Genomic DNA, 27,030 nt, shown 5'->3' with positions numbered 1-27,030 from the left:
CGGCATAGACGAGTAGTTTGCAAAGCGCTGGAAGCGATAGCATGCCCTGACAAAATTTGTAGCATCCTCTTTCATTGTTGGCCAATAATACCCTTGGCTCAAAACTTTTATCGCCAACGAGGTACCCCCGAGTGATTGCCACAGATTCCCTCATGTACTTCCCTTTAGATGTAATCTCCTTCTTCTTTATCAACACATCTAAGATATGGTTGATTGAATCCTCTTTTGTACAGAACTTCATCATATATCACGTACCTCGCAGCCTGATAGCAAAGTCGACGAGCCTTAAACTTATCCTCAGGGAGTGTTCCCTTGTGGATGTAGGCCAGAATGGGCGTCATCCATGTTTCCTTGGGAGCTTTATCCACTTGCATAATTTCTATCTCAGGGATACTAGGAATCTCCTGGATTTCAAAGGTGATAGATCCCAACAACACAGCCTCTTGTTGCGACCCCATTTTTGCTAGAGCATCCGTGTTACTGTTCTTCTGTCGCGGAACACATTCCAACCTAACTTCTTTGATGATATTGGGTGCACTATTTCTCAAAATTTTCCATAAATGGCCAACACCCGAGACATAAACATTGATAAAAATATTAATAAAGAATGACACATAAGCGATCAATATCAACCAATTGGAAGGATGAGATAAACATTTATGATGTTAACAATACCTAGTTTTAGTTATGGAAACATAACTAAAATAGTACTTTGTTTTTTATCACGTTTATGGAAAGTTTGATTCTTAAAGTTTAAAGTTTGATTCTTTAAAGTCTAAGTTTAAAGTTTTATCACGTTTATGCGCTTTAAAGTTTGATTCTTAAAATAAAGTGATTTTAGAGTTATATATCTAAGACATGTCGCGCAAGATATTACAGTTATATAACCCAATTGAGGATGCTCCATAACACCTTAGGATTTTAATTATAGATGGTTACTTAACACCCTAATAGTACTTATCACGTTATATTTAAATCAACAAGGATATAAAAGGAAAAAAAATCAGTACACAACTAACTTAACAAGGACCAACCTTACCAAGGGCGAAATGAATATTTGTATTATTTAAGCACAGCGATTAATGTAATTGAGAAATCACTAGTATAAATGAAATTAAAAGTGACATGTGCAACTTACCGAACCATGGTCTTTTCCCACAGAATTTGATGGTGACTGCTTCATGAGCATGCTTGCACCAGTCGGAGAAGCTAACTGGGGTAAACTACTAGCATGCCGCAAGCGTGGCACCCGCGAGGCTCTTGCAGATCTATTAAGCTCCTGATGCAATAATAATGCAAGCTGCAAAATATGAAACAGAAATTAGCAAAACATTAGCAGAGGAACTTCAAGAAAACATGATAACAAAATGCCAGCTTGACTCAGACCTTTTCATCACTTATTGTTGCAGGAGTGTTTAGAGTGCTCGACTGATCCTCTTGTAGTGTGAGGTTGACCTTCGATGATAGTTGACCTTCAACTGTCTTCTATGCATCAACTTTGAAGTGGTAGTTGTATTGTCAATATATGATCCACTCTTAGGTTGCAAGGAACTAGCAGATTCACAAGACACAGGATTACCTATACTATTTTGTAACAGTGATGGTTTAGCAGATCTAAAGGCAATAGATTCCTTTAATTCAGACAAGGTTTTACTGAAATTAGAAGACCCCGAAATCTTGCTTCGGTTTGAAGTTTTCACAGAAGAGGCAAAAGATTTTGGAAGCTCTTTTGCAGAACTCGTTGACTTTTCATACCTCTCCCTGTCCTTAACAAAACCACCAGCAGAACTGTCTTTCTTACCACTTGTTTTCTTTTCAGACACAACTTTTTGTTGAGTTCTGACTTTATAATTCTGAGCATCAGACATCTGATCACAATCAGAATATTTGGTTCCAGAAAGCAAAGTTGTTTCTGAGGTTGAAGAGGATTTCCTTAAAGAAACTACCATTTTATCCTTAGTAAGCTGACCTGCAGAAATAAAAGTCGCATCACATGATTCTGATGGTTCTCTTGTATGCCTCACTTCTTCAAGTTTCGAGGAGCTTTCCTTGATTAGATGAGAATTCTCTAATCCGACCAATTGCCCATTGGTTTGACAATCAGCAGCCACAATGTGCTTGTCAAGGTCGCTGAGTTTTTGGGGAACGGGACCGTGCTCTAAGCCATCCAATTTTTCATCACACGGTGAACACCGAACACGAGGGAAACCGACTGAATCATTTATATCAATTTGCGCTTCATTCTGTTTAGAACAGCTAACTGACATTTTACCATTTGAACCATAACCATTTCACAAATCTTTAACATGGGGTGCAACACTTCCCTTTTCAAGAAGGTATTCTGTTCTAATTCGATCAATCCTATTAATCCTATTATCCTGACAAAAGAATAAGATACTGTCATTCCAAGTTAAAGCATGTTATTTTTACTAGAAAGATATTTCATCCATCAAACCAAGTTGCAATTTTGTTTAACATACGCACTGAGCTTAAAAAAAGGCGCACATCAGGAAAATATATATAGCTAGCATGAATACATTGATTAAACATGTATCTTGTAACAAGTAGTTTCAGACTACTGATAACTTCACACATTACACTTAATTGGTAAAATCATTAATTTGTCACCATTGACAAATGTGAAAATCTATACTCTCACTTTTTTCAAATATAGATATTTTTACATAATATTAATTATTACGTACATGAGAACATTAAATTCCCAAGTAAAAAACATCACATTGTTGGGCTTTGCTGAGCATGCCTAACTCCATATTAGTATGATATTGTCCGCTTTGGGCCGAGCCCGCACGGATTTATTTTTGGGCACCTCCCAAAAGACCTCATACTAATTGGAGTTATCTGGCTGCTTATATTCTAGCAAACTGCCCCTCCCACATCGTACGATGTGGGATAACTCCTAACAATCTCCCCCTTCACATATCGGGCCCGACACCTGTCGATTCTGCCTCCTTCAGTGTGACCAGGCTCCATCTGGCTATCTGCTCCCCCCAGGCCCATACTGGAAGGCCCGTCTGCCTTTTTCTTGAGCTCATTCTGGGGCAAGACCTGAAGCTCTGATACCAATTGTTGGGCTTGCTCAGCAGGCCTAACTCCACATTAGTATGATATTGTCCGCTTTGGGCCGAGCCCGCACGGGTTTGTTTTTGGGCACCTCCCAAAAGGCCTCATACTAATTGTAGTTATCTGGCTGCTTATATTCTAGCAAACTGCCCCTCCTACATCGTACGATGTGGGGCAACTTCTAACAATCTCCCCCTTCACACATCGGGCCCGACACCTGTCGATTCTGCCTCCTTCAGTGTGACCAGGCTCCATTTGGCTATCTGCTCCCCCAGGCCCATACTGGAAGGCCCGTCTGCCTTTTTCTTGAGCTCATTCTGGGGCAAGACCTGAAGCTCTGATACCACTTGTTGGGCTTTGCTGAGCATGCCTAACTCCATATTAGTATGATATTGTCCGCTTTGGGCTGAGCCCGCACGGATTTATTTTCGGGCACCTCCTAAAAGGCCTCATACTAATTGGAGTTATCTGGCTGCTTATATTCTAGCAAACTGCCCCTCCCACATCGTACGTTATGGGACAACTCCTAACAATCTCCCCCTTCACACATCGGGCCCGACACATGTCGATTCTTCTTCCTTTAGTGTGACAAGGCTCCATCTGGCTATCTGCTCCCCCAGGCCCATACTGGAAGGCCCGTCTACCTTTTCCTTGAGCTCATTCTGGGGAAGACCTGAAGCTCTGATACCAATTGTTGGGCTTGCTCAGCAGGCCTAACTCCACATTAGTGTGATATTTTCCGCTTTGGGCCGAGCCCGCAAGGGTTTGTTTTTGGGCACCTCCCAAAAGGCCTCATACTAATTGGAGTTATCTGGCTGCTTATATTCTAGCAAACTGCCCCTCCCACATCATACGATGTGGGACAACTCCTAACAATCTCCCCCTTCATACATCGGGCCCGACACCTATCGATTCTGCCTCCTTCAGTGTGACCAGGCTCCATCTGGCTATCTGCTCCCCCCAGGCCCATACTGGAAGGCCCGTCTGCCTTTTCCTTGAGCTCATTCTGGGGCAAGACCTGAAGCTCTGATACCCCTTGTTGGGCTTTGCTGAGCATGCCTAACTCCATATTAGTATGATATTGTCCGCTTTGGGCCGAGCCCGCACGGATTTGTTTTTGGGCACCCCCCAAAAGGCCCCATACTAATTGCAGTTATCCGGCTGCTTATATTCTAGCAAACTGCCCCTCCCATATCGTACGATGTGGGACAACTCCTAACACACATCTCGCCCATCAACAAAAGGGAAATCATAGGACAGAAGTATTGAATTTGCACAAACTAGGACCTGATGGACAAGAAAGTTTTTTTAATTTATTTTCAAGGGACCAATCGAAGAAACCCAAAAGATGCCTGCCACACTCCTAGTTCCCTGGCATGTTTCTGCTTGGCAAGTAGTTTGGCAAGTAGTTTGTGAGATCAAAACAAATCTCACAGTTTACAACTCTTGCAGAAAGTTTAGCCACTAATACCAAGTAATAACAAGTAAAATTTATATTCTGTATAGAAGCAGAGAGATATATGCATCAATGATTAAGAAAGTTTCAAATGTAGAGTTCACATGACAGCAATGTAATTGACAGTTTATAACATCATTGGGGATATTTTATCTAATCAGAGCCTTAGTATCTGGATATCATACCAAGCGTGTCATCAAGAATTAACATGTATAATATGTTTTATATTGGAAAAAATAACCCAACTCAGGAGTAGAATTTACTATGTTCTATACAAATCCAATTCTAAATCAAGAAGCAGCCAGAATTTAGCCTACCAGCTGTCCACTAAACTGAATGATACATAGTACATGTTTAGTTGACTAAGAACCAGGACAAAACAATTCTAGCAATTAGTAAAAGCTCAGTATTCAACCATGTAAATGATTTTATTTTTCTTAGTTCGTAAAGTTGATTGGTTTTCATCTTTTAGATTATGAGACTTTCACTAGTTGTAGAACTGCTCCCCTCTGCAATTCAGAAGTTCCCTAAAGATATCATGCTTTCTATTATATATTTCAAGGTTCAACCATGCTTTCTATTATATATTTCACCCACACAAATTATACGATGAAGAGAAGTTTAGTTTATTTGTTAAGCACTTACATCCTCAGAAGTTTGTGAATCCTCTTTCTTATGCTTGCCAGAGTAATTCATAATAGATTTCATCGAACTCCTATCCTTTTTCAAACGATTCGGCTGGCTACTCCAGTCATTAACTTCACTACAAGAAAAAAAGGTTAAATACAACTGATTTAAATTCGACTGCGCCTTAATTCGACCGTCGGCGGTCGAAACCTTTGGACACGGCTAAATTTGACCGGCCTCGGTCGAATTTAAACGGTCGTATTTAATCGGTCGTATTTACAGATAAATTCAACTTGTAGCGGTCGGAAAAAAATGGTCGAAATTAAAACGGTCGTATTTAGGAGTTAAATTCGACCAAAAAATAAATTCGGTCGAATTTGTAACGTGGGAAAAAAGAGCGGGAATTTTCCCTCCATAAATTTTTTTTCATATACTAAATTCGACCGCAATCGATCAAAAATTAATTTTGGATTTGGTGGGTAATTTCCCTCTTTTTTTTTCAAATTTTGTGCAAAATGGGGAAATTTCATTTGCACTGAATTTAGTTGAATTTAGTGAAATACAAAAAATGACCATTGTCGGTTAATATAAATGCGATCGTTTTCGGTTGAATAAATATTTTTTTTGAAAACTTAAAAACTTAAAGTAATTAATTTAATTTTAGCTTTATCAGGAAAAATATGCATTTATAATATTCATTTCATGTACAAATATATTTGATAAAGTATATATATTTATATATATTATATATATGTGTATGTGTATGATAATAGTATGTTGAATTTTATATTATAAAGTCTATAATTTAAATTACATGCATTATAATTTTGTGATAAAAATATTAGTGAGCTGGTACTAAAAAAAATCTTAAGTCGTTACAAAATGTAGATAGTTAGATTAAATATGTAGTTACAGGTCATATTTTTGATATGAAATTTTGGTTATATCACTAATATATATATATATATTGACATCCGTACAGTTGGATTGATAAAAAATATTTTTAAAAAATCGAAACACAAATTCAGAACTAAACACTAGTTATTTGTACTGGTCAAACCGATGTTTGACTGTTAAAATGAAAAATCAAATAAAATTATTTTAATTTGAAAATTTGGTTATATCACTAATATATATATCAATTGACATCCATACGGTTGGATCGATGAAAAATATTTTAAAAAAATCGAAACACCAATTCAGGACTAAACACTGGTTAGTTGTACTAGTAAAACTAATGTTTGACTGTTAAAATGGCAAACCAAATAAAATTATTTTGCTTAGAAACGTTGGTTATATCACTAATATATATATCTATTGACATCCGTACAGTTGGATCGATCAAAAATATTTTTTTTAAAAAATCGAAACACCAATTCAGGATTAAACACTAAGTAATTGTACAAGTCAAACTGATGCTTGACTTTTAAAATGGCAAACCAAATAAAAATGTTTTGATTTGAAATTTTTGTTATATCATTAATATATATATTTATCGACATCCGTATGGTTGGATCGTTGAAAAATATTTTTTTAAAAATCGAAATACCAATTCAGGATTAAACAGTAGTAGTTGTACTAGTCAAACTGATGCTTGACTTTTAAAATGGCAAATCAAGTAAAATTGTTTTGATCTGAAATTTTTATTATATCACTATTATATATATATATATATATCTACAGACATTCCTACGGTTGGATCGATCAAAAATTTTTTTTTAAAAAAAATCGAAATATCAATTCAGGATTAAACATTAAGTAGTTGTAATAGTCAAACTGATGCTTGAGTTTCAAATGGCAAACCAAATAAAATTGTTTTGATCTGAAATTTTCGTTATATCACTAATATATATATCTATTGACATCCGTATGGTTGGATCGATGAAAAATATTTTTAAAAAATCGAAATACCATTTCAGGATTAAACACTAGTTAGTTATACTTGTCAAACTGATGCTTGACTTTTAAATGTCAAACCAAATAAAATTGTTTTGATCTAAAATTTTCGATATATCACTAATATATATATATATATATATATATATTGACATCCGTACGGTTGGATCGGTGCAAAAATATTATTAAAAAAATCGAAATACCAATTCAGGACTACACATTGGTGAGTTATACTAGTCAAACTGATGCTTGACTTTTCAAAAGGTAAAGCAAAAAAAAAATTCATCTGAAACTTTGTTTATATCACTAATATATATATATCTATTGACATCCATATGGTTGGAACGATGAAAAATATTTTAAAAAAAATCGAAACACCAATTCATGACCAAACACTAGTTAGTTGTACTAGTCAAACTGATGTTTGACTTTTAAAATGGCAAACAAAATAAAATTGTTTTGATCTAAAACTTTGGTTATATCACTAATATATATATCAATTGACATCCATACGGTTGGATCGATGAAAAATATTTTTTAAAAAAATCGAAACACAAATTAAGGACTAAACAATAATTAGTTGTACTGGTCAAACTGATGTCTGACTATTGAAATGACAAAGTAAATAAATTTATTTTGATCTGAAACTTGGATTATAGCACTAATATATATATTTATTGACATCAATACAGTTGAATCGCTGAAAAATATTTTTTAAAAAATCAAAACATAAATTCAGGACTAAATACTATGTAGTTGTACTAGTCAAGCTGATGTTTGACTTTTAAAATGGCAAAACCAAATAAAATTATTTTGAGGAGAAACTTTGGTTCTATCAATAATATATATCAATTGACTTAATACTGGATTAATTAAACTTAATATTAAATTCCACCATACACTAATAATGGCGAGATTTATTATAAAATTAATCTAAATCACGATTCTATTTTCTTATTAAAATAATGGTTAAAATAAGTTTTTGTAAAATTTTAATTGTTATAAAAAATAATATTAAAATAATTTACCAAAAGTTAAATATCATAAAAATAATTTAAAAATTTATAATTTGTAAGCCCTTAATTAAGTCAAGCCCAGCCCATTAAAAGAAAAACCCTACCAAATTACAATTTTCTATATAATACCATAAAAAACAGAAGCTTTAAGTTGTCGCCTCCTGCATCTATATCTTCACTCATATCTCCGAACCCCCTCACCACCTCTCAATCACCCGTAATCCTGAACTCGAAACAAAGCCAAAAATGGTCACTACAACGAGTCGACCCACACTTCTGTACCGAGTCAACTCACCCCTTCACGAGTCACATTTATCTCTCTCTACCTACTTACAACCCCGCCTCTACCTTCTCCTCAGCTCATCTCACTTTAATAACAAGCTGAATGCGCCAACTAAGGCTTGGCCGGTTGAAGAAGATGCAGAGTCTTATACTTTCCATTATATCGGCGTTTTTCGATATTTCAAGAACGTGGGATCGCAGCGCGTTGGGAGTGTCACGAGTTACGGTGATTGGTGGTTTGGGTTTGTTCTTTGACCCTGGGGGACGCACCCGAACACGCCGATTTGAGCTTCCCGGTTAACCGCCTGAGCTTGTGGTTGTGATTGTGGTACTATTGTCTTGGTCCAAGGTGGTTTCTTCATCGGCGGCGCCAGAATGAGTTTTTATTTAAAGTTCCGGTGGAAGAAGCTAGTGAACATACCGAGAATTCGGTGTTTTCCGATATTTTATTGTTGCCGTGTAGGCATCTTTACCTTTGCAGTGTTTGTGGGGGAAGTGTTAAAGGTACTTTAATGTGCGAGTTATTACCGTTAGTGAAATATGCAATCTAAGTATAAATTGTTGCTATACGTGTCCTTCATTTTACTATTATCTTTAATAAAGATTAAAGCTAACGCATGTATATTCAAGTTCACAGTGTTGGTTGGCTTCACTTTAATTACATTGTGATATTTGTGTGTTGTCTGAGTAGCTTTTCTTGTAATTTGAGTTAAATAATTTGTTGGTGCTTAAAACTTTGAACTTTAGTGATCTAAATTGGTCCAAGTTTATAAGAGTTGAATAATGGGTTGGGTTGCCGGAATATGCCCAAAATCTTGGAAAACTAATCGGATTCCGGAAATTTTCCGGTTTTTGACGAGATTTTTTTTAATACTTTTTTAATTAATTCAATTGAAGGCGGTCGAATTTAAAATTTTATTTTTGATCAAATATGGTCGAATTTAACTTTTGGGGGGGCCTTTTAAATTTTTCAGAAAATTCAAATTTTTGGGCGGGGTTTTTAAATTTCAAATAAAAATTTAAATTCGACCGTCTTTGGTTGAATTTGGCCGGTCGAATTTAAGCGGTTGTATTTATGCGGTCGTAATTAGTCGGTCGAATTTAGTTAAATACGACCGAACTGCTAAATTCAACTCCCTTTATTACAACCGATTCAAAATCAGTCGAAATTCAGTAAATTCGACCGCGCACGGTCGAATTAAGCTAAATTCGACCGATTTTTTTCGGTCGAATTTAGCCTTGTTTCTTGTAGTGCTTCCTCGCCTTCCTCCCCTTTCTTTTTATTACTTTCTTCATCTCTTGTTCTCCTCCCCGCACCAAAACTTACACTACCACCAACACCCACCTCTTTATAATTATTCAACAAAGACAACGCTCCCCAATTACTACCCTCACTACCAAGCTCATTTCCACCACCCTCATTACCATCAGTCTCATTCCCGTCATTCCAATCAAACTCCTTATACTGAAAACCAAACTTCTTATGTACATACCCGCTTGCCCTCCACAAAGCCGACCCAAAAATCCCCGTTCCCGCGCTTTCCCCACCAACCACTCCTTGCACATGCGCCCTCTCCTCCCTCGGAACTTTCCCTGTCCAAGACGTCCTGCTAGACCCCACATTCTCCCCACTCTTATTCTCCATTCCAAGCAAACTATCAGCAACCTTATCCTTCATATTCTCACCCCTCTTACTCTTCCTCTTACATTTCTCAAACTTAAATATTTTCTCGCTCTTTACGTACCTCGAACACCTCGTGTGCACCCACACTTCACACTCATCACAATTCACCATTTCCTTTCCATCACCAAAATTCACTCCACACACACAATCCACCGTCCATGATTTATTTCCCCAATCTTCCGTTGGCCCCATATCTGTAATCATAAACTAATTATATCACAAATTCAAACCCAAATTTACATCATTTAACCAAAAATGGCTTACAAATCAACAATAACATAAATAATTACATGCAACAAAGGCTTGAATAAAAAAGAATCACAATCACAAATTCAAAACCTTAATTTACATACCGTAAATAATTACAAATTCAAAACCTTAATTTACATCATTCACTTAAAAATGCTTAAAAATCAACAATTACATAAATTACATGCAACAAAGGCTTGAATCGAAATCAATGACATCAACATGGAGTTAAACTAATTACATACCGTAAACAATCATAAATTCAAAACCTTATTCCACATCATTCACTTAAAAATGGTTAAAAATCAATAACTACCTAAATTATACGAAACCAAAGCTTAAATTGATATGAATTACATTAACATTGAGTTAAAAATAAATACACACTACAAACAATCACAAATTCAAAACCTCAATCCACATCATTTACTTAAAAATAATCAAGAACCAATAATCACGTAAATTACACGAAAATTAACGCCTAATTCAACAGGAATTACATTAACATGGAGTTGAAAGAACTACACACAACAAATACTCACAAATTCAAACCATTCAATCAAAATTACAAAAAAATCACTTAAAATTGCACCAACTATAAAACGAATGCTACAATTAAAAAAATTCATATCACCATGGAGTTAAAAATGTATAACTACATTAAAATAATCTAAATAATCACAAATTCAAAACCCTAATTAACATCATGTAATTAAAATTCAAAAACTACGTAAAATCACATGAACTATAAAACGAACACTAGAAATGAAATGACTTACATAAAAAATGAAGTTAAAAACAAATATTTACAGACAGTAAAACTGAGATTGGGGGTAAAAAGAATGTTACCTCAGAAATCGCGAAGATGTAGTAGTTGTTGTCGGAAGAAGGAGGAGTAGAACTATAGAAGGTGGTGAGAATTACAAGTGTGTCTCTTATCAGATGAGGGGGTCCGAGGTTGTAATATAATTTGTACTTTATTTTATTTTTTGGAGTTTTTTTTTTAATTTCGATGGTGGTAGATAGAAATTTGTTTTTTTGTGTGATCTCGTGGGTTCTAGAGAAGAAATTTTTTGGAACTTTGTGATTTATTGTGTTTGACAATGTCTGTCAATATGTGTCAATATGTGTTATGTTGGTGTAACGTATTTTGTAGATTTAATATTTTCTTATTATTTTTTATGAAAAAATAGAGGAATTTATTTATTTTGGAAGTATGGGTGTTTATTTTTTTGTGAGATGTGTTGTTTGAATTTTCTAAAATTTCTATAAAAGGTATTTATTATGAATTAATTAACTGAAGGAAAATGATCAAAAGTGCAAACTTTTTAAAGCTTTTTTACGATTTTGCTGCTTTCTATAAATATTCGTAATAAAAATATGGTTTGTAACCAAGTGCGACTTCTGCTTATGCAAAATAATTAAAATTGTTTTTGATTACATTTAAGGGGTCGTTTGGTTCAGAAGGCGATATGGGTTTGGAATAAGGAATCAGGTTGGACCGACATGGGGTTCAGAAATCAATTCTCATATCATGTGTTATTTCGGTGCTGGAATGAAATCTCTTTGATTTAAATATTTTTTATTCATTGATTGAATCAAATTTTTATATATTACATATGTCGAATTTAAGTTGTTATACAACTTACAAACAAAAATAAATAAATATAAGTGATTAAAAAATTAAAATTTTAAAATTTCAATGATCATTTATAATATTTAAATCAAAAAAAATTATTAATAATTTGTATTATATAAAAATAAGCATAACTTATTTAAAATTAAACAACATGATATTTAAGATATATGTTTTAAGATTGTATTCAACTTTATAAATAAAAATGAGATAATGAAATTTAATTTATACCTCATACCACTCTCTTAAATCCACATGTATCAAATTTGATTCTAGATGGGTATAAGAAATGGTATCTAATTTTAAAATAGTCAACTAAACACCACATATGGGTTTGAAATATGAGAATCAGCTAAACCAAACAATTTCTAAGAGGATTACATTTAATTTAACAAATCCAAATGCAACTTCCAACCAAATACAATTACAATTACAAGATTTTGTAGATTGGGTGCAACCTTAAATGCAATTTTCAACTAAATATGATTATTAGGCAAATGATCAAATTAAAATTAAATTAGAATATAAACTAGAAATTAATAAATTATTAGATCAATTTAATTTAATGTCCGATACCCCTTAAAATATCACACCCAACTAATTTGTACCCTACAACAGACAATCTCAGTTTTTCCCCTCCATTTTTAAATTGATTTTTCCCGTTAAAGGGTATGTTTTTTTAAATCCGAATTCACTGTATTTTTCTCCATCGCTCAATGATCGATTTGCATACCATATTTGATATATCTCAAAGTAATTTCAAAAATAATATTATTCAGTTTCTATTTTATATTCTAAAATTAGTTTCTATTAGAGTAGTCTCATGAATATTATTATTTTCAATTTATTTTTAAAATTAATTTTGGTTAATTTCAGTTGTAAAATTGTATAGCTCGTCATTTTCTAAAAAAAAATCATTTTGCATTTTTTTTAAAAGTTTACATTTCTTACAAAAAAATTAAATACTTATATTTAAAGGCCATAGTTTACTGCTGACCGAAAACCGAAGTGATAATTTTTTCCTAATCGAACCGAACCGAACCAAACTTATGCACAAACCGAACTCAATTATTTCGGTTAATTCGGTTTGGTTTCTGAAAACCGAAATATTTGAAAATTTGTCAAAATAATTTAAAATGGAAACAAAAAATAATTCGAAATATTAAAAGAATACATATTATATTATATATGTAAAAAATTGAAGATACATACATTCTAACCAATTTAAGATACATAAAGTCTGTTTTTTTGTTTATATTTACTATATTACATTATATATATATATATAATATAATTCAAAAATATATATTTAGATTTTGGTTATTTCAGTTAAACCGAATTTATTTTTAGATTAACCGAACTGAACCAATATTATTTCAGTTAAAACCGAAAAATGAATTAACCAAAATTTTTGAAAAATCAAACCAAACAGAACCGATATTATACGATTCGGTTCAGTTTCTCGCTTTTGCTCACCCCTAGTACTACCTAGAGAAGAAATTTTTTGGAATTTTGTGATTTATTGTGTTTAACAATGTGTGTCAATATCTGTTATATTGGTGTAACGTATTATGTAGATTGAATATTTTCTTATTATTTTTTATGAAAAAGTATAGGAAAATGTTTTTGTAAAAATATGGGTGTTTGTTTTCTTGTGAGATGTGTTGTTTGAATTTTCTAAAATTTCTATGAAGTTTATTTATTTATGAATTAATTAAATAAAGGAAAATGAGTAAAAGTGCTAACTTTTTAAAGTTCTTTTTACGATTTTGCTGTTTTCTGTAAATATATGCAATAAAATATGGTTTGTAACTAGAGAAAATGAGACTTTTGTTTTAGCAAAATAATTAAAACTGTTTTTGATTACATTTAACAAGGGTACATTTGATTTAACAAATCCAATATTAAATGAAAATCCCAATTAGAGATACAAGATTTTGTAAGTTGGGTGTAACTTTAAATGCAATTTTCAACCACTGATTATTATTCCTAAATTTTCAATAAAGTTGAGTTTGTTAATTTCAGTTGTAAAATTGCGTACATTTTTTCCCCAAAAAAGTCGTTTTGCAAAAAATAATTAAAATTTACGTTTTTATAAAAGAAAAATTGTAATTTTTTTTGAAGGCCATAGTGAAGGCCATAGTGCTACCTAAAGTAGTGATAAGCGGCTCGAAAGAAGTGTAAAGAATGAGAGTTGTTGAAATCAGAGAGAAGACAAAAATAACCTAAAAAAAATTCTCAACTAAAAGTAGAAAAGTGCAAAACAATATCATGAACAACATATTTTATTACAATTATATGTTTTTAGCCCTCTCGTCCACGCTCCAGACGTTTGAAGTACATCTTCAGTTTTAATGCTTAGGAAAATATAACGCTCAATATATATTATCAATAAATTATTTAAACATTTAACCATTCGTCCCCTATCATGTTACAAACTATTATCACTTATCCGTTTTTGTTCACTATTGTCACATCTCTCTCGGTCACATCTCTCTTCTCTTATCACATTTCTCTATTTTCTGAATTTCTCATTGATGTGTATGTGCTGATGCGTGAGTTTTATGAATGTGTATTTTTTGTGGAACTTTTACATTGGGCTTTCTTAAGAAAATAATTTGGACCAATTTTAGGGAGGGTCCAAACCTTCCCTGGTCTTTTACTCCCCCCGACACAGGTTAAAACTAGCATATTAAAAAATCAATCACCAAAATAACATGAGCGGTTAGGATATTATAAGTTTCTTCCTTTTATCCAAATCTCTGAATCTGTAGCCCTCATTAGCATATTCATTTTATCGGTTTTCTTGATCAAAACAGAGGTTACCAATGAGTTATGCATAGTGCTAAATAAGGAACCGCCGAATACACAAGTTACACTTAATATGTAAAATGAGTGCATAAAAATGTTGTGCTCAACCTGAATTACAATCATGAAGTACTAGATGATTGTAGAGGTATACAGTCGTAGATCAATAAAACAACAGTAGACAAGAGCTGAATATGTAACACAATCTAATGTCACATATTGAGATGGAAATTAAGCTTCCACTTATGACGTTAATTTATAAAGACCACAAATGTATAACCATTTATCGACATAAGCCGCTTCCAAAATTTGATAAAAGTGCAAATTAATAGTTGCAGAAGTCACAAAATAATATTGTTTCCATAAAGTAGAGATCTAGAAACAAGTTTACAAATGTTATTATTAGTTCCAAAGTATCGTATAAGGGGGGGGATTGAATACAATACCTACAATCTTTTTCGATTCATTTCAAGTTCTTCGTTATAAGTACGGAATCAAAATAGACATAAAATAATTCAAGGAATATATTATTTTATTAATATAAACGTTGAGGTTTCTAGAATCTAATCAATGAATTGATTAGCTACGATAAATTCAACAACGCAACTTTGTGTTTATAAGCTTAATAAATGAAGTCTTTAATGGAGCACCCGTAAAAACACTTTCTGTTGGCTGAGGAAGATTCCCAAATGAAATTGTATTCATTTTCTGATTTGTAAACTTCAATTCCTTTGGGCAGGTGGCACATTTCAGTCCATTCAAATCCTTGAATTGCTGCATTTATAATTCACAATAACACAACCAAGTAGTTACTTGCGACAAGAGAGAGTTCTTTGGTTGCTACTTTACTTGCGACCACTTGTAGCCTTTTCCAGTCACTTACTTGCGACCTGAACATCACAGGTAGTTTTGCCTTAGCAAATTTCTCCTTAAGCATTTACTTGCGACCTATTTCCCTAGGGAAAAGTTACTTGCGACCTAGGGAGACCTGTGTAGGATGTTTCCTTAATTTCATCTCTAATACTTACTTGCGACCTGTCTTTCTCTGTACAGGTTACTTGTGACCTTGTGCTTCTAGGAGGATGCATATTTCCCAAGTCACAAAGTTACTTGCGACCGGAATCTCCCTGAATGAGATACTTGCGACCAGGATCATAAGCTATTTTTCCTTAGCCAATTTTTGTTCCTTGCAATTTACTTGCGATCTAGTTGTCTTGGCAGTGGATCTTTGACTTAGAAAAATTCTTGACTCTAATAATTGTATTAACATTGATCTTTCTGTATAACTGAATTAAACCCTTTCTAATATGCTGATGCTTGGTGCACTGTTCTGGTTCACAAACAACTAACATGAATTGATTTAATTCAAATTCTTTTGTAATGTTGAGCTGATACACCTTGGTTGATTATTCAGTGCTTCAATCACTGAACCCCTGATCTTCAATACTTTAAATCAAATCATTTCAATGACACTGGAAGTCCTTTGACATCTTATTCTTCATGGAGGCTTGAACATGTTAATGAACTTCTTCCCATGACTTGATTATGAACTTAAAACATCAATTCCATCTTTTGATTCTTTATATATATCCAGTCTTCATTATTAGGGATCCCGTGTTTCATAATTTAATATTGTTTATCTATTTCTATTTCACGTTGAGTTATAATTCCTCGATTACATATTACATTACATTATGCTTTACAATCTCCCCTATTTGATTGTTAGAGTTTGACAAGCGAATCCCTAAAGATAACTCAACTGACAATATGAAAAAGTACAACCTCAAAACATATTAAGATATTAAATACATTCTGGATTACATATTCAATTCCAGATTTCTTAAATTACAAATTATAAAGAAGTGTTCCTCTAGCTTGAACGGATAATCTATGTCTTCTTTGTTTTTGTTTTCTTGAGCTTCTTACCTTGACTACCTTCTCTTTCTTGAATGGATTGAGTCTGATCAGACTTTCCCTTTGTAGCTTTTTATCTAGGACCTGTTGATTTTGTTGAGTGTGGGAGAGATGATCCTTTAATTCTATCCAGAAGGTCATTCAGTCTAGCTTGGACCAAATCACGAGCTTCTATTTCAAGTGCTTTAATGGGAGGTGGATTATTCAGTTTATTAAGTATCAACTAGAGATACCTGATTTTGGAGCACTTAGGAATAAGTTCAAACAACATGATAGATCTTTTTGACATTATGAAGACTGTTATCCTTTTAGGATGTCCTCGTACTCTTTTGGTGTCGTTAATCGATTCTTCTTCCACTACCTCATCAAGTATTCATATGATTAGAATTAAAGCAATCTTGTCCTTTTTACATGTGGATAGTTTGACATCCATCAAGGCTTGATGTATTGATTCTAATCCGCTTATTCTGAAATCATTGATCTTAATCTTTGCTTTGTTAATCTCAAAGACTAGATCCCCTTCACTATAAGTGTCGATGATAGGTTCACTATCTTTCAGAAGATTAATTTATGGCTCTCCATTTATGAACACCATCTCATGATAATCTCTTTTAATTTTCTTCACGTCCTTCTCTGTCTCCCCGATCATTTTATCATTGATCTTGGAAACATAAAGAACTTCAGCAGCTCTAAATCCTGCTTCTGATTTTTTGACTCATGGTGCCTCCAATTTTGCTCTTTTGCTCATGAGTTGACTTTCCAGGAAAGTTGACTTTCCATCTGCAAATACTTTGATCACGAATGGGTAAGAGAATGCTTGAGGAGACACATCCATCATCATCTTATGAAGCTTGTCTCTGAAGTATTAATTCTCATTCATTTTCAACCAATGGATTTTTGATGCTAAGAAAAATAGTTCCACAATATTTAGCTTCTTCAATACACTAGTAGAGATCTTTATTTGAAGTCCATCTCTGTGATTGACAGTGATTTTCCATCCATTCTTAAGAATATTCACAGTGGTACCAGTGATTATCCTATTGAACTGATCATAGAACTCATGAATACTGGGATAATCCTCTATGTACTTCTCCATAATGTTTAGAAGATTCCGGTTGTCAAGGTCTAACTTATGATAGTTTTCAGATTTTTCCGTTTTACTTTTATCTCATCCCTTTCCTTTCCTCTCCTGTTAGCCCGAAGATATAATTCTTTTGCTTCTCTTGCTTCCCTTCTCTGTATAGCTCTTTGCACTCTAGCTCTTGATCTTTCAATTTCTCCTTGAATTTCTTCATAAGATCGGTTGAATTTCTCCTGTAATCCATAGAACAAATAGTCATCCAAGAAGGCATCTTCATCTTCATATTCCTAGTCCTCAGAGATAATCTTTCTCTCCTCCATGACCTCTTCTTCAAATCTATGTTCATACCCCTTAGGAACATCACTCTCGTCTATCTCTCCTTCCTCCAGTTCATACTCCGAGAATAGGGGCTTTGGAGCATATATCTCCGACAGAAGATTCCTCTGAGTTGTAATGACTTTGCTGAGATGTTCTTGTTTTGATATTGATTGCTCCCCCTGAGTTGTAGAACTCTTCTCAGCAGTATGTCTTTACTTTAGTAACACCCTTTCATCAATACTCTCCTCTTCTTCTTGAAGCTCATCTCCAAACTCATCATATCCAGAATCAGCTGCTTGAAAAGCATCTTCAATTAAGTTCACATCAGCAACTACTTTTTCTTGCTCCACCCATTTCTACCCCTCAGTTGTGTTATGCTTCAGGGCTGGGGTTGATTGAGCATGTAAGATCAAGACAGGGATCTCTTGAGTAGGTGATTTTGAAACAGACACTTGCTTACTAACTAAGGTCTTTGGCCCAGTACTGGAAAAAGCTATTCCAGAGGAGACAGGGATTGGCGCTTGCTTTCTAACTGAGATCTTTGGCTCAATATTGACAATTGTTTTTCCCTTTCCTGAGTGAGAGAGAGATTGCTCCACGAATTCCTGTAAACTAGCAAATGATGCTTGTCGAAGGTCAGGTTGTTCAGAAAGATATGCAATCTGGTGATCCCTGATAGACAGTTCATCTTTGAGATATTGATCCTTGAGAGCCAGTTGTTCTTTGAGATAGCTATCTTTAAATGCTAACTGCTTTTCAAGGTAAGATTTGGTTACATATTGTGACATGTCTATAGTTGTAGTTTGGGAGGTAGGTGTCTCACGGGCTTCTCACAGTGTATCACTCAACACTCTATAACTCGGTTTAGTGGTTTGTGTTTCACTCACCCTTATGGATACACTCCGCCCATAGCTCCGAGATCCAGAAGATGTACCTGCAGAAAGCACTGGAGCCATTTTTTAAGGAGGTCAACAATGGTGCAATGGGAGTTCGCGATTCCCGATCCTTGTTCAAGACAAGTTGCATGTCATCATGAGATGACTGGTCAAGAGTTTGAATTTCTGGGAGGATCACTGAGGCTGTCATATTTGGCATCTGTTCCTCAGCTTCCTCCAGTGTCGGTGAAGTCACTTTCTCCATATGCTCACCAGTTGAATCTGGTTCATCGCAAATGGGTTTCCGATCCGCACCAATATCGGATCCCCTATCCAAAGATATATCCTGGGTTTTTAGTCCGGGGGAGGTAAGTGTTGTGCTGTATGTGGAAGTGATTACAACACTCTCTCCTAACACCTGTGAAGGCAGTTGATCCATTGAAGGACCTCGAACATGATATTTTAACCGTAATATGGTTGAATTCCCTGTTTCCGTCAATACATCCTCACCAAATAACGCTCTTCTAATTGACTCATGTAAAACTTCAGGAGCTTGAAGATTTGAGTGTGTATTTGACTTATTACAGGATGTCGTGGCCAACGGGCAAATTTCAATAGACCCACCTTGTTGAAAAGATGGATCCGGCCGATAACTGTTTATGTGCTTTTTCAGCCATTATATCATTTTGGGAAGATACATGGGAGGTTACAGTTATCTTAGTGGGGATACTGTTTTGCTTCGTTGGAGACAAGGTTGTGGGTTCACTCAAAGTACTTTCCTTATTTGTTGTATCGTGTGCAGTTTCTCCCTCTATACACAAAGGATCCTTATACGACAGGGATTGGGATAAGAGAGTTTGAGATGTATTTATGGGCTCTAGAGGGTGGTTATGAATTTGTGGGAATACAAACTCACTGCCTCCTGATTATAATTGCTCTCGGGCAAGTTGTGTGTGAAAGTCACCAAGATTAAGTGAATCAGTGTCAATCAAATCATCAAAAGTAGTACTCATAGAAGTTTCATTCATACCTGTGAATTCTTGCCTTTAAATATTGGTTGATTTGGCTCAGCTTCTTCTTGATGTTCAGCAGCTTCAGGTTGAGAAACCTCTAGAAACCTCTTCTGACTGTTCAGCACATAAAGGTTCTTGGTCAACATCCATTGGTTGAGCGTTAGGATTAGGCCGAGGATTTGCTTCATATTCAGCCTCTGCTTCTTGATCATCCTCATTTTCAGCATCAGGTTCGTGATCATATTTAGTCTCAGAGACAGGTTCTTGATCAATGGAGTCAAAGTATTTTTGCATGAATTCCGTCACATGAATAGGGTTGTTATTGGAAAAAGGAGTTTGTCTGAACAGTTTACCCACCATTTTTTAGGACAAGACTTGTGAATTTTCCATATTGTCTGTGTGAACCTAGGCCTTCTGAGCTTCTGTGAGCTTACCATTGAGAACAATCTTGAGCTTAATTCTCCAATACCTTTTGCATTATCAGACGACCAAAGTTGATTCGAAGATTATGAGCAATAGTCACTCCAACTAGCCTCATGAAATGTGATAGTCCATGAAATCCACCAGTCTTCGGAGACAGACAGAAGAAAATAAATGTTGAAGAATAAGTTCCAAGGTTTGGGTAGATGACTTTTGTTGAAGTGCTTGGGATACTTGTCATTAGGAATGGTGCTTCTTATGGCTTTGAAGAAGCTAAATACTTCCCAGTCCCTTGGTAAATAACTGAACCCCTGATCTTCAATACTTCAAATCAAACCATTTCACTGACATTGGAAGTCCTTTGACATCTTATTCTTCATGGAGGCTTGAACATGTTAATGAACTTCTTCCCATGACTTGATTATGAACTTAGAGCATCAATTTCATCTTTTGATTCTTTGTATTTATCCAGTCTTCATCATCAGGGTTCCTGTGTTTCATAATTTAATATTATTTATCTGTTTCTGTTTCATGTTTAGTTATAATTCCTTGATTACATATTACGTTACATTATGCTTTACAGTTATCGACATCAATATTTTTTTTCAAAAAAATACCATTAATATCTACTGGAGTAGTAACAATGAAGGCGATAATAAAAGCAGAAGTTGCGGTCAATAAAGTAGGGATCATCGAAACATCAAACTTTTAATAAAAATTGTTTTTGGTGTTGGTTATTCAATTATGGAATTGACCCCATTTGCTTTCGCTTTTATGTCTTTCTAAAATAGTTATAGCTTCCGTTATTATTTTCTTTTTTCTATCATGAAATAAAATTGCATTATAGGCCAAAAGCCTAAATGCATCGAACGCAAATGATATAAAATTGTGTTGATTATTCTTACATCTGATCATACTTATTAATTTTGCATTAGAGGTCTTGGTTATCACTTGAGCAACTATAAACACCTCATTATCAAAATCATTTTACAGCAATTCTTATAAAATCAATATAAGTATATTTTTTCGAATTATAACTATAATCGATAATATAATCACATTCAATAAGCGGTCTAACTTTTCTTTAACGGTATGAAAACGTCTACTCTTATATATTTTTTAATTCAAAATCTATACCCTACAAAAAAATATCATGCAAAACATATACGAGCATGTAATAGCCATGCTCAGAACTTTGGTTGCATTAATAAAGAGATCACAAGTCTTTATAAATGCAGCCAATAAAAAGTACGAGCATGTTTTTAAGCACATAAATATTTTTGTTTATCGGTCTAAAATAATATATAAATTATTAAAAACATTATTAAATTGAAATTGATTGAATGGTGTAGTTTTCAGGACACATGATCCTCGAGTATTTTGTCAAATTCATATTTGTAAGTATTAGATGTAGAGAATATTATCCTGAATCAAATTATTTTCCAACGAAAATTTTGTTGCATTCCTATTATATATGATTCTACAAATCGATTTTATATTGTATAATATTTTATTTGAAAAAGGCCTGAGTAAAAGAGATCCGACAAATTTTGCATGAGAGACATGTGGTGTGTTTGGTATTGCTGTTGCAGACAGCAACATCAGCTTTTCGCTATTTGGTAAAATTTAAAAGCTATTTTTCGGAAAAGTTCTTTTGGCCTAAAAGCTGCTGTTAGAGAAAGCAAGTCCCACATGCTTTTAGAAAAAGCTGCTTTTCAGCTGTTGCGGGAAGCAGATGCTGATTTCACCATCAAACCTTAACAAAAACATCATTATTTTTAATTTTTTGCATCAACACATATACATATCAAAAAAATTACCAAACAATCATCTGATTTTTACAACATCACTTTTTTCAGCAACACTTTTTCTAACAGCACATCAGTTTTTAACAACAATCCCAAACAGAGCCTTGGACCATAAAGGTAATCTGCATCTTCACGACATGTGATTTAGGATAAACGAGTTTATAATATTTTAAGTACTGCAGGTAAATTAAATTAGGAGGTAAATTAAATTAGGCAACTCTTAGAAAGTTGTTTCATATATAGTTTCTTTTAAAACATATATGATATAGTTTACAATTTAACTTCTAATCTAGATAGTTGTTTTCATTTTTTGATTTACACATTTCTAAAATCGGTAATGAATCTTTAGTTATCATGATTTTTCCAGTGCCTTCTAATAAGAAGATACTGGTAAGTACTTCTATTTCAAAGGCAAAATAACTAAGTCACTAAGGCATAAATAGAAAATATACTTCTTATTTTATACCTTTTTAATTTTTTATTGTCCTTGAATGATGCACATTATATAGCAAGTGAATTATAGATTCTGTTATAATTGTATAATACAAATGGAGAATAATTAGTTGCAATCAAGTAAAACATAATGAAAAATTCAAAATGACAATAAATTACAACTTAGCGTGCTAAAAAAATATATTATCAATTTTATTGCAATATCAAGTAATCGCTAAACTCTAAGTTTAAGCAACGCTCAAATATTCAATAGTATTTGTCTTTTCATAATTCACTAATAACCAAGACTCGAACCCAGGACCTGGAACAGACCACACCAGACCACTAAGTTATTCCATCTTGCTCATATACACTAGAATCTAATTTTTATAAAAATTATAGTACTAACAATCGAGGAATATCAAGAACGAGTTAAGTATTTCATGGTCATGTATACTGTATATATCACTGAGGATTCATGAGTTTAAATACCATAACACAAAATATCATAAAATTCAGTGATATATATCAAATATGATAACATATAAGCGATCAATTGAAAATAAAATATTGAATCAATAGACCGGTTGAAAAGGGAAAATTAAAGTAAATGACATACAATTACATATTCAAATCATAGAAATTAATTTAGATAATCGACGAGTATTGCTAATTTGAAGGAAGCTAATTGATTTAGTTCTCCTCTCAATTAAAGATATTAAAGGCATGTTTGGAAGGTGTTACAAAATCACTAAAGCAAATGGTTTGAATTTTATTAATAATATTGTATTGTTCAAAGAAATTATATTTAAGTTTCAAGTATTCTTCGATTAAAATCAATAACTAGAGCTGTTTAAATTATTAAAGGGAGATGAAATTGAAAGTGTAATTTATCATACCTAGTAATTTATTATACAAATGAATATTAGCATTTGAATGGTATATTCAGTCTAGGGGTGTGCATTCGGTTAACCAAAATCGAAATCGAATTTTTTCGGTTAACCGACATATACCAATTATAGCTACCGAAAATGGAACCTATACATGATACCCATGTATGCCGAACTAAACAAAGAGATATAAATTGATTTTATAAATTAATTATAAGAAAGTATAAATTAATATAATATAACAAAATATTTTAAATTCAATTTTTTTACTAAATCTAATAATAACATAATAATGCACGTCAATATATGAAAAACTGGTAAATTAGATTGTAAAGTTAATTTTTCTAAATAGTTGGGTGATGAAGTATAAATTAACAAATACTCGAATGATTTTTCGTAAAAAAAATTAATTGAGTTCGAGTTCGAATCGAGGCAATTTCGAGTCAACCTCAAAAAACTCGGCTCGACTCGAGTTCTTTTATCAAGCCTGAAAATACGTACAAACTCGAGCTCTATAGTGAGTTCGAGTCGAGTCGAACTCATTTTATCGAGTCGATTTCAAGTTAGCTCGGTTTAGTTTAACCTATAATTGAGCTTAATTAACCGTGTTAAAAAAATTCATGTAATAGACTTGAATATGACTCTCTCTCTCTGAGCTAGTTTAATATAGTCACATACCACTTTGCATTTGATGAACTTTGAACCCTCCCTAAAAGGATCTCCTTTGGTATACAATTCAGGTTAATCTCTCCCTTCGAATTTTTCCCAGCAATGGCCAATTTTTTCTGAAGTACCATAAGGGGCCCTAATTACCATGTCTTTTTCTCTGTTTTGGACTTTCAGTGTGTTAAAATAATTATAAGCTAAACTTTGATTATTATTTTAATAATATTGATTGTTCATGGAAGCACCTAGAATAGACCTTTGAGATTCAAGACTTTTGAGTTCATGGTCTTTTGAGTTTATGACCTTTAGCTTTTCATGTACCTAGGGAGTTGCATAGTCTAGTAGGTTCTATGGAGGCCTATAAATAGGACACTCTTTCAAGCTTTGTAATCATCAAGTTTTATATAATCCTTTGAGTAAAATACAAGTGTGAGTTTATATCTCTTTTGTGTGAGTTAGTTGTGTGGATTATTGAGAATAAGTTTCTTCTCTTTAATCTCCAACTCTTTTATACTTAAGTTCCTACAAAGTGGTATCAAGAGCAAGGTTAAGTGATATCTTCCAACAACAATATGTTGCAACCTCAACTTCCACATTTAATGAGAAAGAATTACAATCAATAGAGCATTCAAATAAAGGTGTTATATGGATCTCAATATGTTTGGGAGATAGTTGAAAAGGTTATGAAGAATCGGCGAATCAATTCAATCTCTCACCGCAACAATTAAACACTTTAAAGGAGAACCGAAAGAAGGATAAGAAGGCCCTCTACTTTATTTATCAAGCGGTGGATGAAGTAATTTTTGAGAGAATTTCAATGGCATCAACATCAAAGGAGGCATGGGACATCCTCAACAAGCCGTACAAAGGTGAAGAAAAGGTAAAAATGGTGAGACTTCAAGCTCTAAGAGGTGAGTTTGATTTACTAAAGATGAAAGAAAGTGAAACGGTGGAGGAATTTTATAATCGAACAGTTTTAATTGTTAATTAACTTTGTTGGTAAGACTGCACAGCTGTATGAACAGTTACGTGATAACTCAATATGAGAACAACGCTAGAATATGACTAGTAAATAATACTACGTCTACACAAAAAATCAGAAGAAATGAAGACAAGGCAAATACAAAGAATCAAAAGATTAGAAGAAAGCTTGAAGTCTGTTTACAGGTAACTGAAAGAAGTTCATTAATATGTTCATGCCTCAGTGAAGAATAAAGGTTAAAGACTTTCAGGATTTTGAAAATGTTGAAGATTCAGTGTATAAGTGTCAGCAGAAGATTTCAGTGTATTGGCATTGATTGAAGATAGACAGTGTATGAAGTATAGGAATCTGAAAAATTGAAGGCATGGTATATACATAGGTTAAAGAAGACAGCTGCAGTTTTGAAGTTATTCTCACTAAAAGGCGTTCATTTATATGTTCAAGCGTCAGTGAAGAACAGTACATGAAGCATTCAAGATTGTAGTAGCAATGAAGATGTTGTCTAAGTTTCAGAAGGATTCCAGTGAAAGTACATTTATTTATTGACAGTCAATGTTCGAAGCGATGAAGTTGTTACAAGCTTAACAATATAATCGGGAATATAATAAGAAGACCTGAATCGAAGCTAGTCGTCTGTGAACCAGACCAGCTGCACTAGGCGTCAGTGATCTGTGAAAGGAATTTGAGTATTATTATTAGAAGAATTGTTAAGTGAGGATTCGTATCTGAAGATGAAGGTTATATGGTTCAGACGAAGACTCAAGAGAGAAGACTTGAATACGGGATAGTTTAAGGGTTAAAGCGATCTACGAAAACTAAGTCAAAGTGATTACTACCTTATAGTAGGAGTCACCCTGATCAGTGTCTTGGATGTCAGAAGTAATATCTTGGAAATACAGTTCAATATTTAAGTACAGGAACTGATCTTGACTTGGTACGAGTCTCATGGAAGAAACAAGAGTAGAAAGAAAATTCTAAGTGCATGTATGCATACAAGAATCGCAAGTAACTCATACAGGAAATGTTTCTAAGGCAAAAATTCCCCCTTGGTATTCTAAGTCGCAAGTAAGTCTTGCACTACTACAACATGGGTCGTAAGTAACTAATGCATGCCAATAAACTAAGTAAAAATCCTCCTCCTAGCTCCCTTGGTCGCAAGTAACTCATGCAAGATATTTTTCAAAGGCAAAATCCTCTTCTAGGTACACTAGGTCGCAAGTAACTCTCCCTATGCATGTTTTAGGTCACAAGTAACCTCCTACAAGAGCTTTATGGTCGCAACTAACTTCCAACTAGGGAAGAAAAGTCACAAGTAACTTATATACTAGCTTCACATGGTAACAAGTAACTTGGATACTTAGAAAATGCTAAGGCAAACTCCCTTGAATCCTCTAGTAACAAGTAACTTATTGGGTTGAAATTTGCTAAGGCAAATTTGTCCCTCTAGTAACAAGTAACTTGTTATGTTGAAAATGACTAAGGCAAAATCTCCTAAAATCTCCTAGCTTCCCAAGGTCACAAGTAACTCTCAACAACAAAATTCATTGATTTTATTCATTTGATTTATGTGGTAAAACAAATGACCACGTAATTCATTTTGAATATAAAGTCTACACAAGAGAAGCATATCAATTTATTTGTTCTGAGTTTTTATCTTCTTCAACAATAAAAATAAGAGCCGATAAAAACAAGTAGCAAATACTTATAAAGAAGATAAAGCATATTGTATATCCGTTTAACTTCTCACCGGAGAAACGTTATAATGCTCAGTTTAACTCTTGTATATTCTTAGGGGCATTATAAACGTTATCCGGTAATTGAATCCTTAGACAAACATAAAGATAGATCATTGTATATGATTTGTTTTGTAATATCTTTGTAGAAGCAAGAATA

The 27,030-nt window shown here is 33.6% G+C and overlaps 1 protein-coding gene across 1 annotated transcript; it reads right to left on the bottom strand.

Annotated features, from left to right (window-relative positions):
- Nucleotides 1-9,559: 9,559 nt before the first annotated feature.
- Nucleotides 9,560-10,237, bottom strand: LOC141692228 (uncharacterized). Its single transcript, XM_074496957.1, has one exon. The coding sequence runs from the start codon at nt 10,235-10,237 to the stop codon at nt 9,560-9,562; it is 678 nt and encodes a 225-aa protein (XP_074353058.1).
- Between the last annotated feature and the right edge of the window lie 16,793 nt (nt 10,238-27,030).

Source organism: Apium graveolens, chromosome 10 (assembly GCF_009905375.1).
Source record: "Apium graveolens cultivar Ventura chromosome 10, ASM990537v1, whole genome shotgun sequence".
In the NCBI taxonomy this organism is placed as follows: domain Eukaryota; kingdom Viridiplantae; phylum Streptophyta; class Magnoliopsida; order Apiales; family Apiaceae; genus Apium; species Apium graveolens.
The sequence above is the reverse complement of the archived record's forward strand: the minus strand, read 5'-3'. Positions and strand labels throughout refer to the sequence as shown.

Excerpts from the sequence above, each read along its gene's own strand:
- LOC141692228 (XM_074496957.1), bottom strand. The coding sequence starts at position 10,237 with ATGGGGCCAACGGAAGATTGGGGAAATAAATCATGGACGGTGGATTGT.